Consider the following 24,735-nt stretch of genomic DNA (forward strand, 5'->3'; position numbering starts at 1 on the left):
GTGGAAAGGGAAAAAGGGGGGAGGAAGAAAAATAGGTCCCACAGAGCTACCGTGCAGGCGCCAGCAAAGACAGCAAGGGTGGGAGGGAGGGGAGGGGGGAGGGAAGAAGGGGGAGAAAGACCCTGGTGAAACTCTCAACAGATGCGTGAAGCCCTTGTCAGCATTCCTGCTAGGTAACGCAAGGTCAGGAGCAAGCAGGAAGACAATATGAGGACTATTTGGGCTCCCTGAGCGCCAGATGTGTTTTAATAAGACGGCTGCCCTCCTAGCTAATAAGGTCAGCCTCTGGCTCCAGCCAGACGAGCAAACAAGTAGACTCTTGGCAGGAATTCAGCTCCAGCTTGGCACAGCCTCCCTCCCTGCTTCCTGCCTCGCTCTCTCACTCACTTGCTCACTCTCTCTCTCTCTCTCTCTCTCTCACAAGCTCAGAGAGATCGAGGGAGGCCGACTCTCTCTCTCTCTTTCTGTGCATGTGTGTATGACTCACTCCGTCTCATACACCCACCTTTTATTAGACACTTCCCTTTTTCTGCAAGGGAAGAGGGAGAACTGCTGCCTAAAAACTGGGGCCTTTGAGAACATCTGTGCTTGGATTGTGCACCAACATGCACACACCGGCACACATGCAAGTGCATGCACACACACACACACACACACACACACACACACACACACACACACATGCACACACACACACACACACACACACACACACACACACACACACACAACTATAAACACACACTTTGTACCAGTTCTCCTGCTGTGCAGTTCACACCACTAACTACCTTTTACCACTGAACAGAAAAAAAACCACTCTGCTATTGTTAAGGCATAAGTAATGAAAAACTAAAATTTGTTATAAAAATAAACATTGGACCAATAAATCTGACTCCTCCAGAGGGAAAAGTAAAGAAGCGTCATCGGCGCCAGAAAAGATTGGCTTGCTCTGCACTGAAAGAGAGGCAGAGGAGAGGAATGAGGAGGAGGAGGAGGAGGAGGAAGATTTAAAATTAAGAATGAGAATAAAGGAGGGAGAAACTAAGAAAGGAAAAGATAGAAAGATCAAGAATGGGACTGAGGAGCTCTGGCAGCTTGGGTGAAGGTTGTGCTACCGCCAGTTGTTCATGGGATACAAAAAGAAAATCAGTGTCAAAGTTAGTCCAAGCAATGTCCGGGAATAATATTGCTGAGAGCAAAAAGATCCAGAATGAACTGAAAACACCGTCCCTCACAAAAAAAACCTTCTAATGCCGTTGGTGTATTTGAAGCATGTGGATGCCTGTCACTGAGCAGAACCCAGGTGCCACAGGCGGCAGTGGAGGAAATGTGATTGAGGGGATGTCACAAGCAAAGTGCAGGGTAATTTAACTTCCAATAAACACAGAGACACACACAAACAAACTCACACACAAGACCAGCAGTTTACTTAATTCTGTTCTGAATGAAAAGATTTTACTATTGTGTGCACATTAACTGCAGACACACTCACTGTACTACGCACATGCACACGCTCGCCACACACACACACACACACACACACACACACACACACACACACACACACACACAGTCTTGGCTGTCTCTCTGCAATCCTCTGAGGGAAAGTTGACGTCATCCTCGGCCTCACACGAAAATCAGCCCATCAAAGACAGACCCTCTCCTAATGGTGCCTGCAGTCCTCAAATATTTACCTCAGGGCTGGGCCACGCGATACCACACACACAAGAACTCTGCTCTCACCCATACCTCCTTTTCATATACACCAGGTTTACACACATGATCAGTCAGTAGCTAAATGGCTTACGGAGGAAATGTGAAAAAAAAAAAAAAAAAACAGCAGGATGGATTCTGTTTTTTTAACTTTTAGATGATTTTTTTATCCAATAAAACTTACAGCTGAGAAACTATTTGTGTCGGCTGCTGTACTAAGTTAGTGGTGAGACAAATCATCAATATTGTAATACATTATGTTACGAGTCAAGATGTACAGTCTGTTGTTTTATGTAGGCAGAGGTGTTTCCTGCAGACATCTGGCATGTCGCCGTTCCCTCTATTCAATGCTGGTGTACATTGTACAGTACATTCCTGTTTTCTTTAAACCTCTATAAAAACAGAAAGTACCTCATAATTCAGCACATAGATACAGTATATGATGTATGATTTTGCAAAAAAAAAAAGATTGCCAATTTGGGACATTTTTGGGATCCTCTTCTTCACTTAGACAGGAACATGCACTGTAATACCATTGTTATCATGAGCAAAATATTGTGATAGTATGATATCATGAGTATCTTCTGATCCCCAGGCTAACACTGTGTGCCCGTGAGAGAGTGTTTGTCCATTTGTCTGTGTTTGTTGAACATAAGGTTGGACAGAGGACCATCATCCATCACCGGACTAGAAAAGGTTTCTGTTCCAGAGGTTAGACCTTCCTGTTTTAACGCTAGCAGACAGGGAACATTTGGCTAGGTGTAATTTGAGATGACCTCGTCACAGTGAGCTACAGGTTACAAGGTCAGCAGGCCCTTATCGTTCAGCGACAGGCCCTGTTTCTGCTCCACGCTGACCCCCACTACTCTCATACGCACACACACATACTCAAACACAAATGAGTGTGTGTTCCCACAGTTGCAACAGGTCTACGGGTTGATGTATAGCAGCTTGTAAAGCGGAGCTGTCAGTCATTTTAACAGCCTATCATAGAGATCCAACAGCACCACAGCCGCGCATGCAGGCTCAGGCCACTGACCGGCTCAGCAGCACTCCATAAAAGCAGCTCAGACCCATTGCACACTGACTCAGCCAAGTACAGGAAAACAACAAGAGAAATAACAGCTTTGATCGACGCACACACTGACCGATACTCACACTCAAGATGCTCCAGCACTCAAAATGCTCTCACATGTGTGTGCAAACAAACATGAAAGCTCACCCTGTCTTTCTCACACAATCACATGCTTATACACAGTACTGAACAACTCTGACACCTGTGGAGCTGCGCAGTGTGGGAACCCATCCAAAGCCTGCTATCAATCCAACACTAAGGACACATGTTCCATATTGAGTGGAAGTCAAACAGCGTCTGATCGCTGCTCGGCCAGCGTCAGTCTGTCTGGGGCTCTGGTTTGTAGAAATTGCTGTGCTTACCGTCCTCCTCAGGCAAACCAACAGGTGGACCAAAAAAACATCTGGCCCGGTTCAAACACACAGTATTATCATATACACAGGACAGCGTGGACATGGGTTATACTATCTTATGAATGTCATTCCCTTAAGGATCCACAATCCACACAGAACCACATGTTTCTGAGTATCACATTGTGTTCTCTGTGGACTGGATTTGAGACTCATTGGATTTGAGATCAAAGATGACACAAGGTTATTTTATTTAAAAAAAAACAAAACATGTATGGTAAAACACTGCTAGGGTTGCTGATGAATCTCACAGATCAAGTAATGGGCTTATAAAACGATACAATATCTGACTGGAATTACTATTACAGTTCGGATGTTTTCATAGCTACATGCAAGGAGGATCTAACACAGGTACTACCTTGATTTTAAAAACACATCTATATTGGCTCCAGTTGGTTTCAGTTAAGCCACTTCGCTATAACATCAAAAGTTTTACACAAAACACCTTTGAGAAATAGGTTGAGAGATTAAGTATTTATTTTCCAATCTGTTTTATGAGAATTCAAAGAGCACCTGTAATTTACACATAAATACAGGTGCAAATCAAAAAGTACTGAAGCTGAGTTCTGATTTAGTTAGAAGCCTGTGGCGAATTATCTTTAGATACAGTGAAAAAAAAGTGACATGTTTTACATATTTTAATCAGGGCTGTAGTGGCTACCAATGAAAACACTGAGATCATGTGCACTGTATTTTATTTAGCAGCCTGCGTTGAATTTATATTTTACAACTAAAGACTTACACATGGTGGGACTTCTCTGAGCTGGTGCTAGCATATGCTAGTGTTTTACTGGCTTTAGGCTAACAAAATAATAAATAAGTAAATTAAAGACTCCAGGACATTTTATTCCTTGCAGTGTGGAGACGGCTTAGACCTTCATGCTGTGAAATTAAATTTGCAAGCAGTATAACTGAAAAGCTGATGGAATCAATAAAATATGAAAAATCCAAGTAGTTAAAACAATTTAGAAACTTTCTTTGATTTCTTGTGAAAGTGTTGTCACAGTAGTGAAGAATGCTTGGGTAAAATACCTCTAATATTTCCAATATCCTACCTGTCTTTAATGCATGGCCATATACTGCAGTATAAAGAATGGCTTATGAAGTAAGTATTATTATAAGTGGACACAAACACACTTGAGCTAATAATTCTGGCAGATTCTGACACATTTGTGTCAACTGAGTGTAACCTTGACAGATAAATATTCATTAGTGGGCTGCTAAGCTAACTGACCTGTGACCCACTCACTTCCTCTCCTCCGAGGGAATCAAGGAGCAGAGCTACAGGAAGATATGAAGCCAACTAAAGAATTCTTTCTTCTTTACCTCTCTCCTCTTTTAGTCCTTTCTGTTTGATATGTAGCTTGTTTGCATTTGAAGAGGTTTTTAAAAAAGAAAAAAAACGTGTGCAATGTGTGCAGAGAGGGGGTGTCATACAGATAGGTCTCCCTAAACATCACAGGAACAGCAAGTGTTGACTGTGGTCGCACTTTCAATTAATGAACTGAGCTAACTCCTGTTACTATAGGAACCAGCACAAAGATGGCAAACTATAGATGTTTTGTCTCTTTAGAGTTACAAATGACCATCAGCTAAATGAATAAAATTTTAACAATCATTTTAACAGACAAACTGTGTAGATGGTATGAGATGGGTATTCATTCATTCATTCATTTTCTACCGCTTATCCTCTAGTAGGGTCGCGGGGGGGCTGGAGCCTATCCCAGCATCTTTCCTGGACAGGTCGCCAGTCCATCGCAGGGCAAACACATAGACACAGACAACCATTCACACTCACAGCCACTATGGTCAATTTAGAGTATCCAATTAGCCTAGTCCCCATTTGCATGTCTTTGGACTGTGGGTGGATGCCGGAGTACCCGGAAAGAACCCACACTTGCACGGGGAGAACTCCACACAGAAAGATCCCACGGCCGAGCCGGGACTCGAACCCGGAACCTTCTTGCTGTGAGGCGACAGCGCTAACCACTGCACCACCGTGCAGCCCGAGATGGGTATTATGTTATTGATTAAAAACTCACAGTTCAGTTAAAACAGATTAAAATGAACTAGTTCACATTCATTTGTTCATTTGTTGCTGTGAGCCATTATTTTTCCTCCTCCTACCTATCCTTCCCCAGCCCCCCAGCCGTTGCCAAATTACTGTATAATATAGAATCACAGAGAGGTTACACCGGTACACTTTATTTTGTTGTAACTTGAAGAAACATATCATATGGACATCTTAAAAACAGTATAGGACTGTTCCTAATTAGTGCAAATGAATAATCAGCTGACACACCAGGTATTTTATTATTGCTGTGTCCTGACATCTTTACCTGCTCCCCATGATTGTTTTAAAGTAAAAACCAAAGCTGGAAACCGCAACAACACTCAACGCTCATATATGATTTGAATATCAGTGAGATCTCCTGGCATTTGGAAAAACTGAAAAATACAAAGACAACTGACCAATAGACTGCACTCTTTTACATTTGAAGAATTGCAAGAAAGCTGATTATAGTTCTGTATATGCATCTGATACCTCCAGGAAGTCAAACATTATAACTCATATCCATAAGAAACTCTTTAAGGCTTACACAACACAGATAACATTGAGCTGTGTGTCTCTGACCTGAAGGCACGACAGTCAGTAGGAATGACTTATGTTGCTTTAGAGGAAATAAGGATCTGTGCCAAAGCACAATGGTCCTGACAGCCTCCACAATTAGTCAAACATACATACACACATTACTCATACACATACACACAAGAGGATGTCCCCTCCCTCCATAGTTTATGCACGGATCAAGTGACTGCACAGCCCAAGTCCATAATATTGACCTTCTCTCTCATATAATACTAAGAGTATTGCCAACTTAGGAGACAGGGTAAGAAAGAAACTGAGAAACTACAACAGAAACAGTGATCAAATACACATGGTAATGAGAGAAATAGACATGTCGGATGTAACCATGGGTGAACTGGAGGATGGAAATATCTTAATAAATGGGTCCACAGAGAAGAGTAAGAAGATATTAAAAACATGAAAATATAAAGATTTCTAAAAGGATAAATAGAGAAAATAAGGAACACGTGTGTGTGTATTAATGTGTATGTTCTTGTTGAGGTTCAGAATACTCTGACAATACTGTCACAAAAAGACAAACACACAGAACTATTTAATTACACAACACATACACATGCATCTTTGTGCACACACACAAACCCTTTTATATCTGACTGAAGGTTGTCATGGCTTGACTGTAGCCTTTAAGAAACCTAAATGAATAAGATGCCTGGGAATAGACTGACTCAGACATTCAAACGGTCATGTGGCGTCACTGTTGATCTTTAATGATTATCCTTAATAGGTTTTACCCTGCTAGACGTATAGTCATATTACTCATGAAGTAATAAAGTAAGACATTCTACATACAGTATGTATGTGTGTGCACACATAAACAAGCATCAAAATGCTCAAAGAATTAAAGTGATTATTTTGATGAAAATACAAATACCTAAATGTAATGCAAACATACAACTAATACAGCTGGTATAGTATAAGACAATTTATGGGTTTACAGGTTTGCAGGAATATCTGAGGATTACTCAGATATTGTGATGTTCATATAAACATATGATTTAACATTTCTTAGGACAGTGGATTAAAACATTACAGAGAAGACTACTAATGATAAAGGGCAATATTTGACATGCATTGTATTTTTGTGGTTGGTGAAATACAAAAACTAAACATAAACTGAAAAATCATCACATAAAATTGCTTATTCCAAGTTTCCAGCAGTTAATCAAACCTCTGGACCAAACTATTAACAAAAAACTTTTCCCAGCCTCTGCACACCAAGTCAGTCTCAAAAACCCCTCATTCACTACATAGTGTCTGTCTGTCAGCTTTGATGTCTGCTAGACATAGTGACTTTGAATTTCTGTTGTTGAGCTCTGGTGTCCAGAAGAGGAATACTGTATATGGAGAAGAAGAAAAGAAGAGGAACAGAGCAGGAAGAGATAAGGCAGAAAAAGCAAGTCTGATGTGTGGAGAGGGAGGTCAAGAGTTATCACCTGAGCGACCTGAAGCGATGTGACAGGACTTGTCATCACCTTCGCAAACAGAGACCAAGAGCTTGAATCGCAGCGAGGGAGGGAAAGGTAATGCACGCACATCAAAACCCAACTGGACTCTATTTCTCTGTTTGTGTTAATGCTGCAGAACTCCCTCTCTTTTCCCAGTATGTGAGGCAGCAAAGCATTGGTCATATGGTTGTGTTCAGAAGACCCCCACCACAATGGACAGTCTTTAATGCCCCCTCCTGAGGTGTGAGATCATGTCTGCATCAAGGATGTTGCCAACAGAACAGAGAAGCATGCACAAACTAGTGTGTGTGTGTGTGTGTGTGTGTGTGTGTGTGTGTGTGTGTGTGTGTGTGTGTGTGTGTGTGTGTGTGTGTGTGTGTGTGCACATATGTATGTACGCATGTGTGTGAAGCAGATGGGAGGAAAGAGAGAAATTAGAGAGGGGTAAAAGGAGAGTAGCGACAGAAAGTCTGCAAGAGCATGTGAGCATGTGTGTGTATGTGTGTGTGTTGGACTGAGGGGACTGTGAGGGGTTAGGGGAAGGCATAAGGGAGAGGAGAGGGAGAGGAGAGGGGGAGTAGTGTGGTTAGGCATCCAGAGTCAGTGAACATTTTTCTGGCAGGCCCTTTCTATGCTCCTGGCTGCTTGCCCGGCTCTGAAGCAAACTTAAACAAACTCCTGTTGCAGCCATCTGCTGAGCCCGCGGGATAAATCACAGCACTGCTCTGCTCTGTACTGCTCAGCCGCACCACTATCAGGTTACTGTGTTAGCGGCCTCACACACACACGCACACATACACACACACACACACGTTCACTCCTAGGCATGTAAGCACACATTACAGTCTCCCTCTCATCCACACACACACACAGACATACACACACAGACACAGACACAGACACACACTAACACACACACACACACACACACACACACACACACACACACACACACACACACACACACACCAAGCTACGCGTCAGCCTGGAGCCAGGGCCTGCCATGGGGCTCACACCACCAGGAGAGGCCAGCAACATGTGGCCTCGCTAATACCACAGGGAGAGATGAAGAGGAGGGGGGGAGAAAGGGAAAAAACAGAGAAAGGGGATGGGGAGGGGGGTGCAAGGAAAGAAAGAGGAGGACTGAGGTGATGGGGGGACAGGGGAGAGAAGGAGAGAGATGGACAGAAGACAGAGCTGGGAGAAGAAAAGGAAAGAAGGGAGAGAGAAGAAGACCTATGACACCTAACTCGAGCCAAGTGCTATTTTTACAGCCCCCTGTAGAAGAGAAGAACATAAAAACATCTAGAACCCCTTGGACTCCGTGGGCTTTAATAACAACTTAAGCATTTTATAATCAGGAAGGAAACACTGGATTTTAACATCGTATTTTTCTCTTCATAATCCATGGTAAAAAGGTCCTCTAATATTTGTCGTCTTTTTCAATACGTTATGGGTCTGGTTTAGACATATCCTGTCTCTATAAACTCGCCAACAAATCTTGATACAACACCGTGTTACTGGCATGTACAGTCAGTAACACTGCAGTTGTACCCTAAGGAGTTTGGAGATCATTTGCTACAGGTTAAATCTACTCTGGTGGCCTACCACCTTTGCTGCTTCACTGTGGACTTGAGGATGTGCTCTGCACTACGCATTGGTCCACATTGCACACACAACTTTTGGCCGTGTTGGAAATGCCACTGATCATGCTGGCAAGTTATATGTTAGCATAATGCTAGCCTCATAGCCTTGGATTAGGTTAGACATGCTTTCAATAAGTCATAGACATAACCAGCAGTGGTAAACAGCCACATGAAATCAGTAGTAATAACATTTCAACCATGCAAATGGCATACTTGAAAGGGATAACGGGCAAAAAGTAACAAATAAATAATGACAGGCCTTCGGGAAGTATCTGTGGTATCTATCTGTCACACAGATGGAGAAACTGTAACGATTTATTTCTGACTCATAGGATGGTCATGTCAGTGTGGGAGACTCTCACCCATGGAAACTATTCACAAAGTCCCAGTATGACTGACTATGTCTGTGTATTTGTGTGTGCTCGTGCGTGTGTGTTTATGTTTATGTGTGTGTCCACTCAAGGCTTGGCCAGTGAGAGCATCTCTATTGAAGTCTACGTGACCTGGCTAAGGTTGAGGTAACCTTTCTTTGTTCGCATGACGCTCTGGATTACTACCCAGCCACGGCAACTAGGTCACAACCCAAACTAAGGCCTTACCATGGGGCAAATGTTAACCTCTAGTATTCCATTTTACACAGAGCACCCACACAGAGACAACTGTGGCCAGCTTTTCAAACTGGCAATACCTAATAATTCCTGCACACAGTGTAGAGAGCACATAATACTACACGTTTCAGGACTACTGTATAGTCTGAACTGCATTCTTCCAGAGGTATCAAAGTCTCTAGCTTCATGGGAGGCTCAGTCCAAAACTCCCTCTCTGTCTTTTTCTTCCCCAGCTGTCCTGGAGCTGGCAGGACAAGCTGAGTATGCAAGAGACCAGGTGGCTGGATGGCATATGTGGGGATTGGGGTGGGAGTGGAGGATGTCACGGCCAGGACTTGGGAGGAGACAGTAATACCAAGGATGGAATGTCTTCTTCAGCCAAAATAAGCTCCAAGAAGATCACCCGTAATGCTAATCATTATCTCTCCTCTGGTTGGCTGACAGAAAAAGGGTGAAGCTATCTAGTGACTGGCTGGTCGGAGCCGGTGGTTGTGTGTGTGCAGAGTGTAGCGTGGGAGGGTGTGTAGTATATTTAGTCCACTACAGGGGGCTATTTTGGCTCCATCTGACATCCCCAGTTGTCCTGACAGCAGGGTGAGAGTCCTCCCTCTCTTCACCCCATTAGAAGTATCAGCAGGACAGAGGGCAAACAAGAGGGCAGAAGGAGGATGCAAGAGCAAAGTGAAACATAGTGGGAGATTGGGGGAGCCAAAGAATGAAGAATCACATTCATACAGACCCTCAGCAACACTTGGGAGGTATAAAAAAGCAAGACTAATGAATAGCACTTAATAGCAATGAATAATATCCAGTCAGCTGAGAGCATAAGTTACATGTTAAATCTCTGGCAAGGAAATAGGTCTGCCATTAGCTACTGTGCTGCCACACTCCAGCTGTGTCCAGGTGCAGAACCACACACACACACACAGATATGCACATATACACAGCTGTGGCACAATCCAGCTGCATTTGCCAGCACAAGAGCAAACACCTGCCAGTGCTCCCAACCACCTGGCAGACACACGTGTGCACAAACATACACACTCACACCCGCTTGCAGCTGTTCTGTATGTAAATGACGATCAAGGCTGCACTCCGTATGTGTGTATGTAAGTGCAAGTCTGTGAATGTACGCATTTATATGTGACTGTGGGTGAATGTGTGTTATGGCCAAAGGGCAGCTGGCAGAGAGGGTTGAGCTATAGTTACATTATATTCTGTCCTCTGTAATTACCACAGTCAGTCCAGGTTTACTACTGTAAATCCCAGACTCCAGGGCAGTACAGCACAACAGCATCACCGCTCTTCCACATTGGCATCTTGCCACGCCATGCCAGGCTCCAGTGCGACATAACAGCAGAGTTTGCTACAAAGCAGACGTACAGTTTTGAAAATGTTTGACAAACCTCAGGCATGTGGCCTAAAGATATCTAGTCTTTACCAAAAAGTGCATTGCCAGTCGCTGAGAACTTTGTTTATTTGGGTTTTTTTTAAAGGTTTTTCATCCACTACAGTTGCCATAAATTTTCTGCTTTTTACGAAGTCACATTTTCCATGATAACTTTTACATAACGTATCAGTGCTTACGGATAACTGGTAGCTCTTCTATGTACACCATGATAACAATTTTTAAAATAAAAAATTTCTTCCCCAATTGCACATACATTGTGGCTCTGTCAAACTTATAGTTATATTAATTTTAGTTCAAGTAGAGTTATATATATATATATATATATTTTTTTTTTTAAGTTTAAAATGACAGCAGAAAAACCCTGAAAAACTGACTTTTTAATAGGCTTTATGCAATTTTCCCCTTTAAGTTCATGTAAAACATGTTGAAGGCTTTTAACAGAGATATATTTACAGGGTGTGTTTGGTTGATTGACATTTGGATTTTTTTTCTGTCTATAATAACTGGCAAAGCCGATGGCACACAATATACACAAATCCAATCTTTAAAATATCCCTTTAGAAACCTATATATGCGATATACATATCCATGTTGTACACATCAGTTCCTGTCACTGTGTAGATCTATTTTATTTACTAGTTGTCTTAGTTGTTCTATAATGTAAAGTGCAGGAACAATTGGGAATGAGGGACGGGAAATGAAAGATGACAACGACTAAAAATGTCAAGGCAGAGTAGAACAATGCAAGAGAAGCAGCTGAGTACTTACCTCCTGTGGTCAAACCCCATTTAGGACCCTGACTATAGGACACATCACACAGACACACACAAACACACACTAACACTGCGCTCTGATTCAAATGACTCAGTTCTCACAGCAGCCCAGCTTAATAGTTCACACACAGTTTACTGGTTGATTGCATACGCATATTTTGGTGCCAAACTGGCACCCACAAAAACATTTTGAAACAGTTCACAGCATGGTCCAGGGTTTCAGTGGTTTAGAGAGGCATTGCCCTCCCTGTTCCATTTTCACACTGTCCAGTCAACTAGATTTTTGGCATTAAGATTTTATGGAGACAAGACTACTGGGCATAATTAAGGGAATACATTATCAAAGCTGTTTCACTGACATTAAGGATGCATTTAGCTGTTTTGAAAATCTATTTCCACCTCTACACCATTGAATGTGGTGGCCTGTCTGTCAGCCAAAGTCAAGATGCTCATAGCCATATACTACTGCCATCCATTGGCCTTTCACAACAGCTGATGGAAGACAAGTATGTTGTCTTCTGCAAACACTTTGATTATCTACAATATCAAACCTGATGTGTTTGATATTGTGTGTGTGTGTGTGTGTGTGTGTGTGTGTGTGTGTGTGTGTGTGTGTGTGTGAGTGAGTGAGTGAGTGAGAGAGAGAGTGAGAGAGAGAGAGAGGGAGCTGACATTTGTACATCTACCTCTCCCAGACAATTCAGTATGCATTTAGACAAAGAACATGGACTACAAACAACACGGGCTGCACTCAGACTGACTTTAGTCCTGCGTGAAAAAGAATTTAGTACCCTTATTTATTGGGCTAAAACAGGAGGATCCAGAGAAAACTTTTGCTGCAATGTGACATCATCCAGCAAAGTGCTGAATATACCGTGAGGGCTCTATGACCATATAATACTGAAGTACATTTTTAAGGTCAAAAAGCTAAACAGGTGCATCAAAATCCTATATAGGATCCCTCCCTCTAATATGACATATCACTTTTGCTGATCTTGCCCCTGAGGACTGAGCCCATATCAATATCCCTTCTCTCTTTGGCTCTGCGGGGTTAAAAGGTCAATATGCCTTCAGCTCTCAGCTACAAACTAGCTTGGAAGTCTGCACCCAGACAAGCCCCAAAACCCAAGCTACTTTGTCAACCCCCCTTCCTCTCCCAACGAAATCAACGCCTTTTACTCAAAAGAAACCGAAACACAACCTTAAAGCAGCAGTGCAATGCTCTTATACTCTCACAGTATTGAGCTACCACATCGTCATTCACGCTTTGCACTCACTGACATTCCTTTCTGTACCAACACAGGAAGTGAGGAAACTTCTGACACTGCCTGTTTCAATCACTCTCTCCTTCCCTCTTTGGCCCTCTACTGCTTCCTCTTGTCAATCGCCTGCCAGGGAATTTTAAAATTAAAGTGCCAGTTATGATCCTATTTGGCATTTGTTGATCCAGTCAGACTGCCAACCTATAAAGTCAATCAACGTGAGAAAACCTTTGCCTTTTGGGTTAATACTTAACCAAATATTAGCAGGGATGACAAATTAGCTCTGTAGGAACTTCTAACCTTTAGTGTTTGTGTAAACTCCTGAAGGTTCCCAATTGCATTGTAACTTACATAACAAATTCTCACCTGACTGCCAGTGTTTTCAGTCTCTGCGAAACCACCACTCCCTGACCACCAGTGTTTGCATTTCCTGCATCGAGAGCAAACTACATAAAAATGCAGACTCCATCCATGTGGAAAAAGGAAAAAATGATATAGCTACATAAGTAATGCTAAATAGCTGCAGGTCTAATTAAACTCTCCTTACAATCATTAAGAAAACAACTGTATTAAAAATTTAGCCAACTAGAACATTAAATGTAGGTCTAGATGTCCACAAACTGAAGGAAACTCTGCTAATTTGCTAATTCACAGCTACGTTAATCTAATAGTAGGAAAACATGTTCAGAGCTAGCTAACTAGCAAAGCTAGCTAAGTACATTTACCGGTCTTTATTGTTTACAACAACAATTTCTATTTCAAAGATGTACACAGAAAGTACATACTTAATGTAGCTAGCAAGACTGCCTTACTTGGCCTCTTCACAACAATTCAGTCTTTTCTCCCCTTTCTTCTGTGGCTGGTTGTTGGTTCTTTAGTAGCGGTACAGAACCAGGAGGAACGGACTAAACCAAGTGCACAGAGGGAGAAGTGCAGGGTTCTGATAATGGCTGATACACTTGTAGTCAGAATTATCAATTATTATTTGTATTAAATTATGTTTCCTACTGTTGCTTGAACCATGAAATAATTTATGTGAAAACGATTTCAATCATATGATCACACATGCACACATTAATTACACCTTGGCCCATGTCCACATGTCATGTATTAGCAGAGCTGGAAATGGCCAACTTTGGCACTGCAACAAAAAATCTCCAAAAAGCATTCCCAACGTAGACCTCATTCCCCACAAAGAGCGCTAAGACATGTTTGTGAAACGTTTGGCAGAACACCTCCTACTGTAAACAAGCAGCTATCGCTGTTTTTACTTTGAACATTTGCAAAACTTCCCCAGAGTGTAGAAACACTATTTTAATATCAGACATCATCTCAATTTAGAGTCTATGGGCTAATCAGCACCATGTAGGAGTAACACTTACAAAGTAAACAAGTAAATGAGACAACTTTTTTTGACTTACACACTACGCAAACGATTTTGTTTCAAATCATTCGGCTCCATCTTGAACTAAGGTCCAGTTCTTATACGGCACCAAATTCCATGGATATGACACCACCATTGCTGCCAATTCATGCTAGTGGCCAAACACTGTACTGTACAAAACAAAAATTGACTTATAAAACTATTCCAAAGTTTAGGCAAGCTGTTTTTAGCTACATGTTTGACATTACTTCAGTGCGAAGTCTGCAAGACTGGCAGGTTCACAGAAACTGAAACTGATGTGCAGAGGGCAGCACAACACTGAAGCAGGGAGAGACATTGAAGCCATCTTGGACTCCTGTATTAAGTTCTCTTAATACATCCATTACACATATGCATAGTGGACATGCATGGGTATTGAATGTACTGTATGCATGTCCTGTATGCCAGCACTGAAATTAGGTTACTGTCGCTAGATCAGAGGATTCTCCTTTCAAATTTGTTGAAGGCTGCGACATGGACAACTCCTCTGACATTACAAAGAGTACAAGGGCCAGGACCTTTAGTGTCAAACACTAGCCAGGACACACAACATGCAACGGTCCAGAGTTAAAGCAGAGAGGGAGGCCTAAGGGACATGCCTGGGGTGTTGTGGTGTCCCTCAAACTAGTTCAGAGGGAGGCTTGTATATAGATAAGTCTTTGCAGGGCTGAGATATAAAAGGGGAAACAAAGCGTGAAACATTGGAACACCTCCATCTCATCTGATCACTCCATTCAGATATGGGCAAAAATGCAGCACTGAGGGATGCTGGCGGGAAGAGGGTGATTAAAGCTTTGAGTGATAAATCAAAACCCACCTCCAGCAGCTTTGAAATTAAGTCCCTCAGATACCACAGGATTCCCTGTGAAACGCAAGGCTGTCTGTCAGGCTCCACTGCTGGGAGAAGAGAGAAGCACAGCTGCAGGAACTTTACAGGATACACGCAATTTTGACTAAACACACACATACACTCATACGAATAGGCACGCACAAGGACAGCTCACACCATATGTTATGACCACACCACCTCACATGCCTCAAATTAACACACTTTTAATAGAATCCCCTTGCTGTGTAAAAAAATGTTCTCTCCTGTAATATTTCCTTCTATGATGAATTGATGAGAATGGGACTTTTTCCTCTGTTTTCCTCTGGCTGCAATTTAAATCCCATTAACCCCCTCACCTTCTCTCAGCCTCCCACCCATCTTTTCTCTCCTTTTTCTTCGTCCAATAATTCACTCAGGATAATTTCTTCGTCTCCCTTTTCAACTTCACATCCAGATTTGATGTGTAATTTTGCCCTCACTCCTTCTTTCACTATGCTATAAATCTTCCTTGGCGACACTGTCAGGATGCCGGCATGTTTTTCCTGTGACAGCAAATACCTCCTTTACAGGATATGGGCCGTGCACTGAGAACACAGTCTTTCTATCGTTTTACACCAAATACACGTGACCACACAATATGCACACATGCACAATTACAGTAACGCCACATCGCATTCAGTGCGAACACACACACACACACACACACACACACACACAAACACACACACAGTGCCTGTCTCTGCTCTACTTACAGGTCAACAATAATCATCCACTCAAAACAGTCACTCAGCAGACCACCATACAAAGATAAACATCCATGTGTGGATACAGACACACACACACACACACACACACATCTGTACACATATGAGTGTGTATGAGTGAGAGAGGCTTACTATGTTAGTGTTCTGTATCTATGTGCAATTATGTAGTATTTATCTTTGTAAAGCTTGACTAATGATTGATGTATTTGCTGTTGTAGTCCTTGTACAAGCAGAAGACATGTAGAGAGACTGTGGGATTAGGTTTCTACTTCAATCTCGATCCTTCCAACCACAAAGTTATGCAGTGTTGGTATCTGATCAGTTTAAGAAACATATAACTGTGATATTAGGGCTTTAACATTTAAGTATTCCATCATCTCTTAATCGTGTTTTTGTTCCTGCTCTTTCATTTTTTTGTGTCTACATTTGTCACTTTTTTACATTAAAGTTTTAATAAGTGACATTAGTGATATCGATATTGCACTTCCAATTCAATTTGATTCCGATTTCAACAGGTAGCAGTGTATTTCTTGCTTCTTGGCACTTTGTCAGTGAAGGTGAGCTGACGACGTGCAGCTGAGAGATGGAATAGTAACAGCGAAGCTGCACCAGAAAATCAATCTAAAGAAAATCACTGACTTCAGTTGCTATTAATATTAATATTAATTTATGAAGAGGCTTGAAAAAGGTGCAACCTCGTTTTCCCAGAAGCTACTGCTTGCTCTCTAACTAATCAAGTGCAGGGCCACAGATGACACAGGTTAATTGAAATTAAATTATACCTCCACACAGCCATGCCTTACTCTACACAAATGTGTATTTTATCTCCAAATACAGAGTATTCTGCAGAGCATTGATTACTTGCACAGTCTTCCCTTGAAGCATAGGTTCACATTTTTTCAACTGAAGTTGCACATGCCCATACATACATTGAGAAGAGTTATTAGTTGCTGTAATCATTTATCCTGTCCATATTCTGGCTACGAATAGAATAAGAGATCCCTTCCTTACATGATTCAAGGAGTGGGGACAGAATCCAGACTCCTCTTTTAGTGCACTTCAAAGTTCAGCTGAAGCTAATATGGGGCTTCAGCCAGAGGGATACTGAAACAAAGAGAGAATTTGTGCTGCAAAGACGGTAACTTTGGAAGCCACACTTCAGTGTTTAGACACATGATGCAGCTCGAGTGAGAGGAAAACTACTTCCACATCTTTAAGTGCAGAGTGTATCAGAAAGTAGGAATAGGGCCCTAACAAGTAAGCCATCCTGCTGCCACCTCATCACACAGCAACATGATTAAAACAATATTTAAAACAACACATCTACATGCCTGCAATGGTTTGAATGAATCAACTACAGATCAGTAGACATCTGTTTTACCAAGAGTGCAAGTGAAGGGTCTGCTGACCGGCTGCCCTTCCTCAGACGCTGAGTGCAGGTCTATACTTAAACCCCTGTCAAAGGTCATGTCCAACATACTAATTAAACACACGGCAGCAGAACAGAGAACATGATAACCATCCATCACATGTTTGTGTGTGTGTGTGTGTGTGTGTGTGTGTGTTACATTTAACAGCTACTACAGTGTCTTGTGGCAGATCTCATTTCATGTGCTAATTCACATCTTACCATGCAGGGAAAACAGACAGCACAGCATCATCCGTCTTTTTCACACTTCGCAGGATGAGCATTCATACATGTACAATCATAATTACACTACAGTGAGGAACATAATGAGTAGAAAAAATGAGCACTCATTCTAGTCATGTCCTGGCCTTGGTTATGTCACTGAATCCTAAACATTGAACATGAATTCATTACTGGAACAGTATCCTGCTCTGTACGGTTGTGTTTGGGAGCATTAAGGAAAACTGCTGTGCAACATCAAAAGCCAGGATAGAATAAAATACAATAGAATAGAATAGAATACATGTAGAATATATGTGTATATCTTTGTACAACCCTCTACCAGGCACACAAAGCACTAAGGGGAACCAGATGGGCACCCCCTCCTGACAGCCCAAACCCCAGTAATGACAGATCCTCTCAAGTGTATAGCATGACACTAGAGGACATAGCACCTGTTCCCCCGCTACTCTTTCACAACTCCCCTTCCCCACAGAAACACACACTGGCATCTTCCCAGCCATGAGGTCACTGGCTCACTAAGGCCAAAACTGGCTGTGCCACCTGCAACACTCCCAGTCCAAAATGATCACCCGAAACCCCGCCTGCCCCCGACACCCCTCTCATCCTACCCACCCTGTGAAGCTGGTCCCATCTATATCAGGAGTAGCCCCTACCATGTGATTGCAATGAGCTCATCTGGGACTAGCTCAGACAAATAATAAAGATTTAAATTTGGTGATCATAACAGTAACAGCGACGGTGTTACTCCAAACACTTCTGTAAGGGACAGAGAATTAGGTGGACAGCTCCAGACAGCTGGTGTGAGTGTGCAACATATTGAGGTTGCTGAGTGTGAATGGCATCCACAGATGTTCTTCACGTGTCCTGCATGCCCGGACAGTTAGTGTCTGTTTGCATGAGAGCGCCGTTCAGAGGGCTCACAAAGCCAACTGGCTGTCTAAATGCTCCTCAGCCCTTCATTAACACATCGGCATCCTTAGTTGCCCTGCACTGGTCCTCCATATAGCCTCCACACTTCAAACTTGTACCCTCTGCTTTTGATCATCTGAGTTCTGCTATCAACTTCACTGCAGGAAATACATTTTCTGTGTGTTGTTGAGAGAGGAGGGGCAGGGGGGCAAATCTTTGGGGGACACAAAAAAAGCAAGAAACAGGCAAGAAAGCAAGAAAGTGAACAATAAGAGAATGATCTCTCTTCAGAGGAAGCGTGTAGATGTACTCTTCCCTGAGCCGGCCCGTGTGGACCACCTATGCAAGTCTCCCCACTCATCAAAATCACTTACCACAACATTAACACGCAGTATTCTGTCAAGAATATGAATAGAAAGTCAGACGGTCCCCTTCGCTTATCACTTTCAGGGAGATCTCTGACTCATGACATCAACAAAGATCAATCATCAATGACAAATTATTTTGATCTCATTAATCATGTATGTTATTGCAAACGCATCAACATATCAATGTTTCAACTACACCATTTAACTAAATATAGCTATCTACAACAATCAGTAACTGAATGTTCAACCAGTTAATAATTAATGTTATGCTACCTGGACCATTTTAAACATGATGAATATCACAACACTTTAACTTCCTTGGTAATTGCACTTCATGCTCCACGATTCTGCAGAGATTACTTTGTTTTAAGTTAGAGGAGTGAAACTTTTGACCAGTGCTAGTGAAATTGTACTTTTACACCTTCTCCCAAGTTGTTTTTGCTTTGCTCTGCTTTCATGTTTAAGTCAAACATACGTTCACAGGATTTGAATAGCATGACAGCACCAGCGGAGCAAGGCAGAACAGAACAGAGTAGATCTGTTCATCTCCACACTAATACAAATTTGTGATTTTGGTCTATATAAATAAAACGGATTTTGACAGATGGGGTGACAATATATCCACGAGTGTCAGGGTTATCCCGAATATTTCGGGAGAGGACTTAATTGTCAGTCTGGAGTGCAATTTGAACTACAGTGCTGAGATCATTGCTCAACATAGAGAGACTTAAATTAAACACTTGTAAACCAAATTCCTTTAGGCTTTTTGAAGGCCTGGTGTTGATGCAGCTGATGCTTTTAGAGGAAGTTTGGTCCATACATCAGATTGGCATTTTGTTTTGCATCTGTGTTATGATTTATACGGTAGAAATAGTAACTTCCTTGGAAATACTCTTTAAGATCCTCAACATGCTCAAAGCAAAACAAACTGCTCAGCACTGACTGAGACACACTCAGTCATGCTTGTTCAAATAAACAGACTCACACACACACACACATGCACACAGCAAACACAAGGCTGGCCTTGGCCTTCAGATCCCCATAGTTTTCCTCTGGTGTTTATAGTAGTGAGTTTTGATGAAAATGTTTGTCTCATCATTGTTCAGCTGTGTATGCTCCCACCCCGAGAAAATGTAAAAATCTTCCCTTGCCACGTGACTGAGAGGTCGTTTTAGGGCAAACACAGTCTGCACTGCCCCTGTGGGACTGTAGTACTAAGATGATGAATGACTGTCATTTTAACAAGGCTGAAGAAGTCAATGAGTGAAAATCAAAAGCACTAGGAAAAAAAAAAGAAAAATATGGCTGTGCTTTGTCATATTAGGCAGTTTACTTTGGTCTTACCTTATGTCTATACTGTGGCGAGGCTGATTCTGGTTCCTTACTCTCCCCGTCTGAAGCTCCATGTCGCAGCTTATCCCTGTCCTGCTGCATCCTCTGTCCCACCTGCACCATGGCCTTACATTCCACACATGAGCCAATCACAAGCCTCCTCCCATCATCCACCAGGAGCGTGCGTGTGCTGCGAGGGGCATACAGGAACACAGGCAACCTGGCCACTGTGACAGCACACAGCCTACCTTGCCTGCGCTGTTCCTGCCTGCAGAAGAAACAAACAAAAGCCTCACAGCTGTACTGCCGGGCCCAGGGGGAGCTGGGCGGCTGCGGGTTGGCATTGGGTAAGCTAGAGGTAGAAGGGGTGGAGGGACCCAGGCTCTTGCTCTCATGCAGGGCCCACTGGGCATGCAGGTCATGATAGCAGAGGTTACAAGCTGACACCAGGCCTGTGGCATCAACTGGTTTGGCACGGGGAGCGGGAGGGTGGACGGTGAGAAAAGGGAAGAAAGGCTCCCTCTCCCCACAACGTCCAGGTGGGTTGACATGCAGCTGGTACTCTCCGCCTGCACGCAGCTCAGCTCCACACAGGTAACACACGGACATGGAGCTGCCGGGGCGAGAGGCCACACCTGTCTGGGAATGGGCCGGTCCAGACCCCTCAATGGCCATGGCAGCGTGGTACCTGACCAGGAAGGAGCTGACAGAGGTGATGAGGTCTTCACTGAGGCTGAGTCGATACGCACCCCAGATCTCCTCCAGGATTAAATGGCACTGTGGGCAGCAGTGTATACGGCCATTACTCACCCCCTGGGCGTTAGGTGGGCAAGGCAGCATATTGATGAAGGGAAAATACATCACACCACGGGATTTGCCAACACCAGCCTGTGCATATGCTACTCTTATATCTCCTCCACACTCCTGACCACAGAGGAAACAGGCCTCGCGGGAAGCCTTGGGTTCAGGTAAGCACTCCATCAGCTCTGGGGGTTTTCCCTCCTGGGGGGTAAGCTGGGGAGGACGGACAGCACTGGTGGTCTGGTTGAGGGGGACAACATAGAGGCGCTGGAGGACAGGCACATCTGCAAGCTGGAAGCTCTGCCACTGCTGCATGAGGGAGGTGTGGCAGCTGCCACAAACCAGGGTTGTACCTGCCAGACTGATGGGCACCGCACCACGGGGAGGGGAGTGAAGCCACAGGAAGGGAAAGAAGGGCTCACCCTGTGCCCTCTCTTGCTTCTGAACACTGACTTTAAAACGGCCATCATGTCTCAGTCCAGTGCCACAGATATAGCACACACACTCTTCTGGCCTGGAATCCGCAGTGCTGTGCGGCTGGGCACTCTTTCTCCCTGAAAGGTCTCTGGCAGGTCTGAACTGAGTTGTTGGGCCTGTTTTGCTGTCATACATGTCCCTGTCATCATCACTTGTAATGTTAATCTCATCTTCATCAGAGTTGTCAGAGTCATTCTCCCTGGGAACAGCTATGCTACATTTAGTGGTGACAGCAGCGTTGGTGTGATCCTCGCCTGTTCCTCGGTACAGCAGCGATGGATGTTTGGACGGAGCACAGCTGCTGTCGGCAACACGCTGGATCTGACGCGGCTCCGCATGTCTGACATTCCCGTCCTCCAGCCATCGCCTGTTACGCATAATGACCCCGTTGTCTTGCACAGGTGTGTCAGAGAGAGGACTGTCATAGCATCGCTGGGGGAATCTCTCTTGGGGCTTTGCCAGAGATTCTGATGATTGACAGACATTATTCATAATTTTAGCACCGCGCCGCGCCGGCAGAACACTCTCTGCTTTTGGCGATCTCTGCGCCCCATAAACACCCACCGGGTAGCGGACCGCCCGCTGTGAATCTGGGCTGTTTTTAACACTGATGACATTGTTTTTCCTGCTACTGTCCCTCGGCGATTTGCCAGATGCTCTCAGGCACTTGTCTTTGCCCACACCGGCTCTGTCGACTAAGTCCATCTCCTGGTCTGATATGTTTTCGTTATCAGAAAAAGATGAGAAATCCGACTCTGCGCCCCCGTCGTAGTTCTGGCTGCTAACACTGATTCTCCTTTCCAGATCATACGAGATGTTCCACTCCTGTGGAACCCGCCGAGAGTCGCACTGGTATGGTCGTTTCAACCAGTACATGCGCTTCTCAATGGGCGTCCTGCTACGCTCGAAGGAGTTCCACTGCTCCGTCAAAAAGCAGTGGCACACAGCGCACACCAGCGCATGTCCATCCGGGCTCACTTCACATGCACCCGGGGCTGGCTCCTGATTTTGTAGAAAAGGGAAAAAGGGAACCCTCTCTTTTTGGTACGTCACTTGTAACCTTAATTCCTTCCCTGGTGTAACTCCGCTTCCACATATAAAACAATGAACAAGTCCCCCTAATCCATTCCGATCAGTCCTGGAAGTGTTACCGGGCAATGGGCTGTCCTCACCGGGCATAGCTGCAGCCATGAGACGGTGTTTCCGAGATAAGGGTGTCAGTTCCTTGTCACGGGGGGAGTTCATTGTTTTTAAACACCCAAGACTAGGCTACATGGCACAACGTCAACAGTGAAGTCATGCTCACGGTCCACACTTATCTGCACGTCAGAAAATCATGCAATCAATTTTAGAGCAAGTTACTCACTGGATGATAAGATAGACGGTAGTCCATTGAAACGACAGCGTGCAGCGAAGACAACAACCCGTTAACTGTTATCTTTCAAGAGCGGGGAGAAAGAAACACTGAAACATCCAGGAAACAGCACACAAGTCCTTGTTGTTTGAAGTCTGTAGTCCGCGTGTTTGCACTGGAACTCCGTAGGTAATGTGACAGAGGAGCTGAGATCACGGGTCGCCTCTCCGGCGAACTTTCCTGCCTGCGCTCTTACAAACTTTGGCTGCTAACTCGCTCACACTGTACACAGCGCCATCCCCAATTCATGGGACCCGCTTCGACACCCCCAAAGGCAACCTCCACCCCCTGCCAGCTCCCCACTAATAATTTTGCAGGGATTATGAGCGCGCACTCCCACAGTAGCTGCCCAACCGTCAACGTACTGACCATGCACAGGATATCCAAAGTTAAACGTGCACTGGGGCGTAGATCTAATGAGCAGACTCACAGCATGTAGGTCTCACCTGCATGCAAAACCTGCAAACTCATTTACATAAATCAATATTAGACCCTGTTAGAGTGATTGCTTAGAGTGGGAAGCTACAAAGTTTTTTTTTTTTTTTTATCAGTTTTCTTCCTTTGTTGTACAAAGCCGAGGGGGAAGATACATGGTGTGTGTGTGTGTGTGTGTGTGTGTGTGTGTGTGTGTGTGTGTGTGTGTGTGTGTGTGTGTGTGTTTAAACTGCTTCCAGCAGATTGCTGGCAAATGTTGTTTTATATGAATTTTGTGTAAAACATGAATTATGCTTAGACAGAACCAACATGTACACACTGGGAGCATGGAGCCTTTATTTCTTTTAGACTGTGTATATCAGATTAAGAGTGGATAGAAAGCATTCATTCACCAAAAAGGCAATTGTGTAAAGATTGTTTGTTTAGACAACTAAGACAACTGTCATTCTGTGGCACACTAAGATTTCTGAGCAACATGAGATGGTATTAATAATCTGTCATCATGCCTCAGGCAAATATTTTCCATGGATTATTGTGCTTCATTTTGAATTTACAGATAATTAGGCTAATAATAATTTGTTTATCTATTGGATATAGATAAATATTCATATTTAGATATATTATGATAGATTGAACTGTGTAATCTGTGAAATGTGATTTTAGCAGGTGTCACAGTAGAAAAAGGAAAACTTCTTTTGAAGAAAACTCACATGACATCTGGGATAGTGTTTGCCAGAAGGAAGGTGGGAGACTCTTAAAAAAAAAAACCCAAATCAAATGTAACCAGAAGGTTCCCTGGTTATACAACACATAAACTGGACTTTTTGGCACATTACAAAATATTACATCTTCAAGCCAAACACTGCACATCAGCAGAACCACACATTTCCTCACCACTAAGAACGGTTGTGACAACATCATGATGTGGGGATGCTTCTCTGCACCAGACCCTGGAAGGGTCATGCAGCAAATCCAGAGAAATCTTGACAGAAATTCGCATGACAGCTGTGACTTGCGAGATTTATTTATTTTTAGCAGGGCAACGACCCCAAACATAAAGCCGAAGCTACACAGGAATGGCTTCAAAACAACAATGTCACAGTCCAGAACTCAATCCAATGGAGAATTTATGGCAGGACTTAAAATTTCTCCCCATGCAACTTGACCAAGCTTAGAGATTTGCAAAGAACATGTCTATCTATCTATCTATCTATCTATCTATCTATCTATCTATCTATCTATCTATCTATCTATCTATCTATCTATCTATCTATCTATCTATCTATCTATCTATCTATCTATCTATCTACCTATCTATCTATCTATCTATCTATCTATC

The 24,735-nt window shown here is 43.4% G+C and overlaps 1 protein-coding gene across 1 annotated transcript in view; it reads right to left on the reverse strand.

Annotated features, from left to right (window-relative positions):
- The window catches only part of gse1b (Gse1 coiled-coil protein b), a 169,554-nt gene extending 146,380 nt beyond the window's left edge, over positions 1–23,174 (reverse strand). Inside the window, exon 1 of the mRNA XM_056372170.1 lies at positions 20,282–23,174. Within this exon, the coding sequence (XP_056228145.1) occupies positions 20,282–22,792 (2,511 nt within the window). The 5' untranslated portion in view covers positions 22,793–23,174. The remainder of the gene's footprint in view (positions 1–20,281) is intronic.
- Between the last annotated feature and the right edge of the window lie 1,561 nt (positions 23,175–24,735).

This window comes from Seriola aureovittata, chromosome 1, assembly GCF_021018895.1.
Source record: "Seriola aureovittata isolate HTS-2021-v1 ecotype China chromosome 1, ASM2101889v1, whole genome shotgun sequence".
In the NCBI taxonomy this organism is placed as follows: Eukaryota; Metazoa; Chordata; class Actinopteri; order Carangiformes; family Carangidae; genus Seriola; species Seriola aureovittata.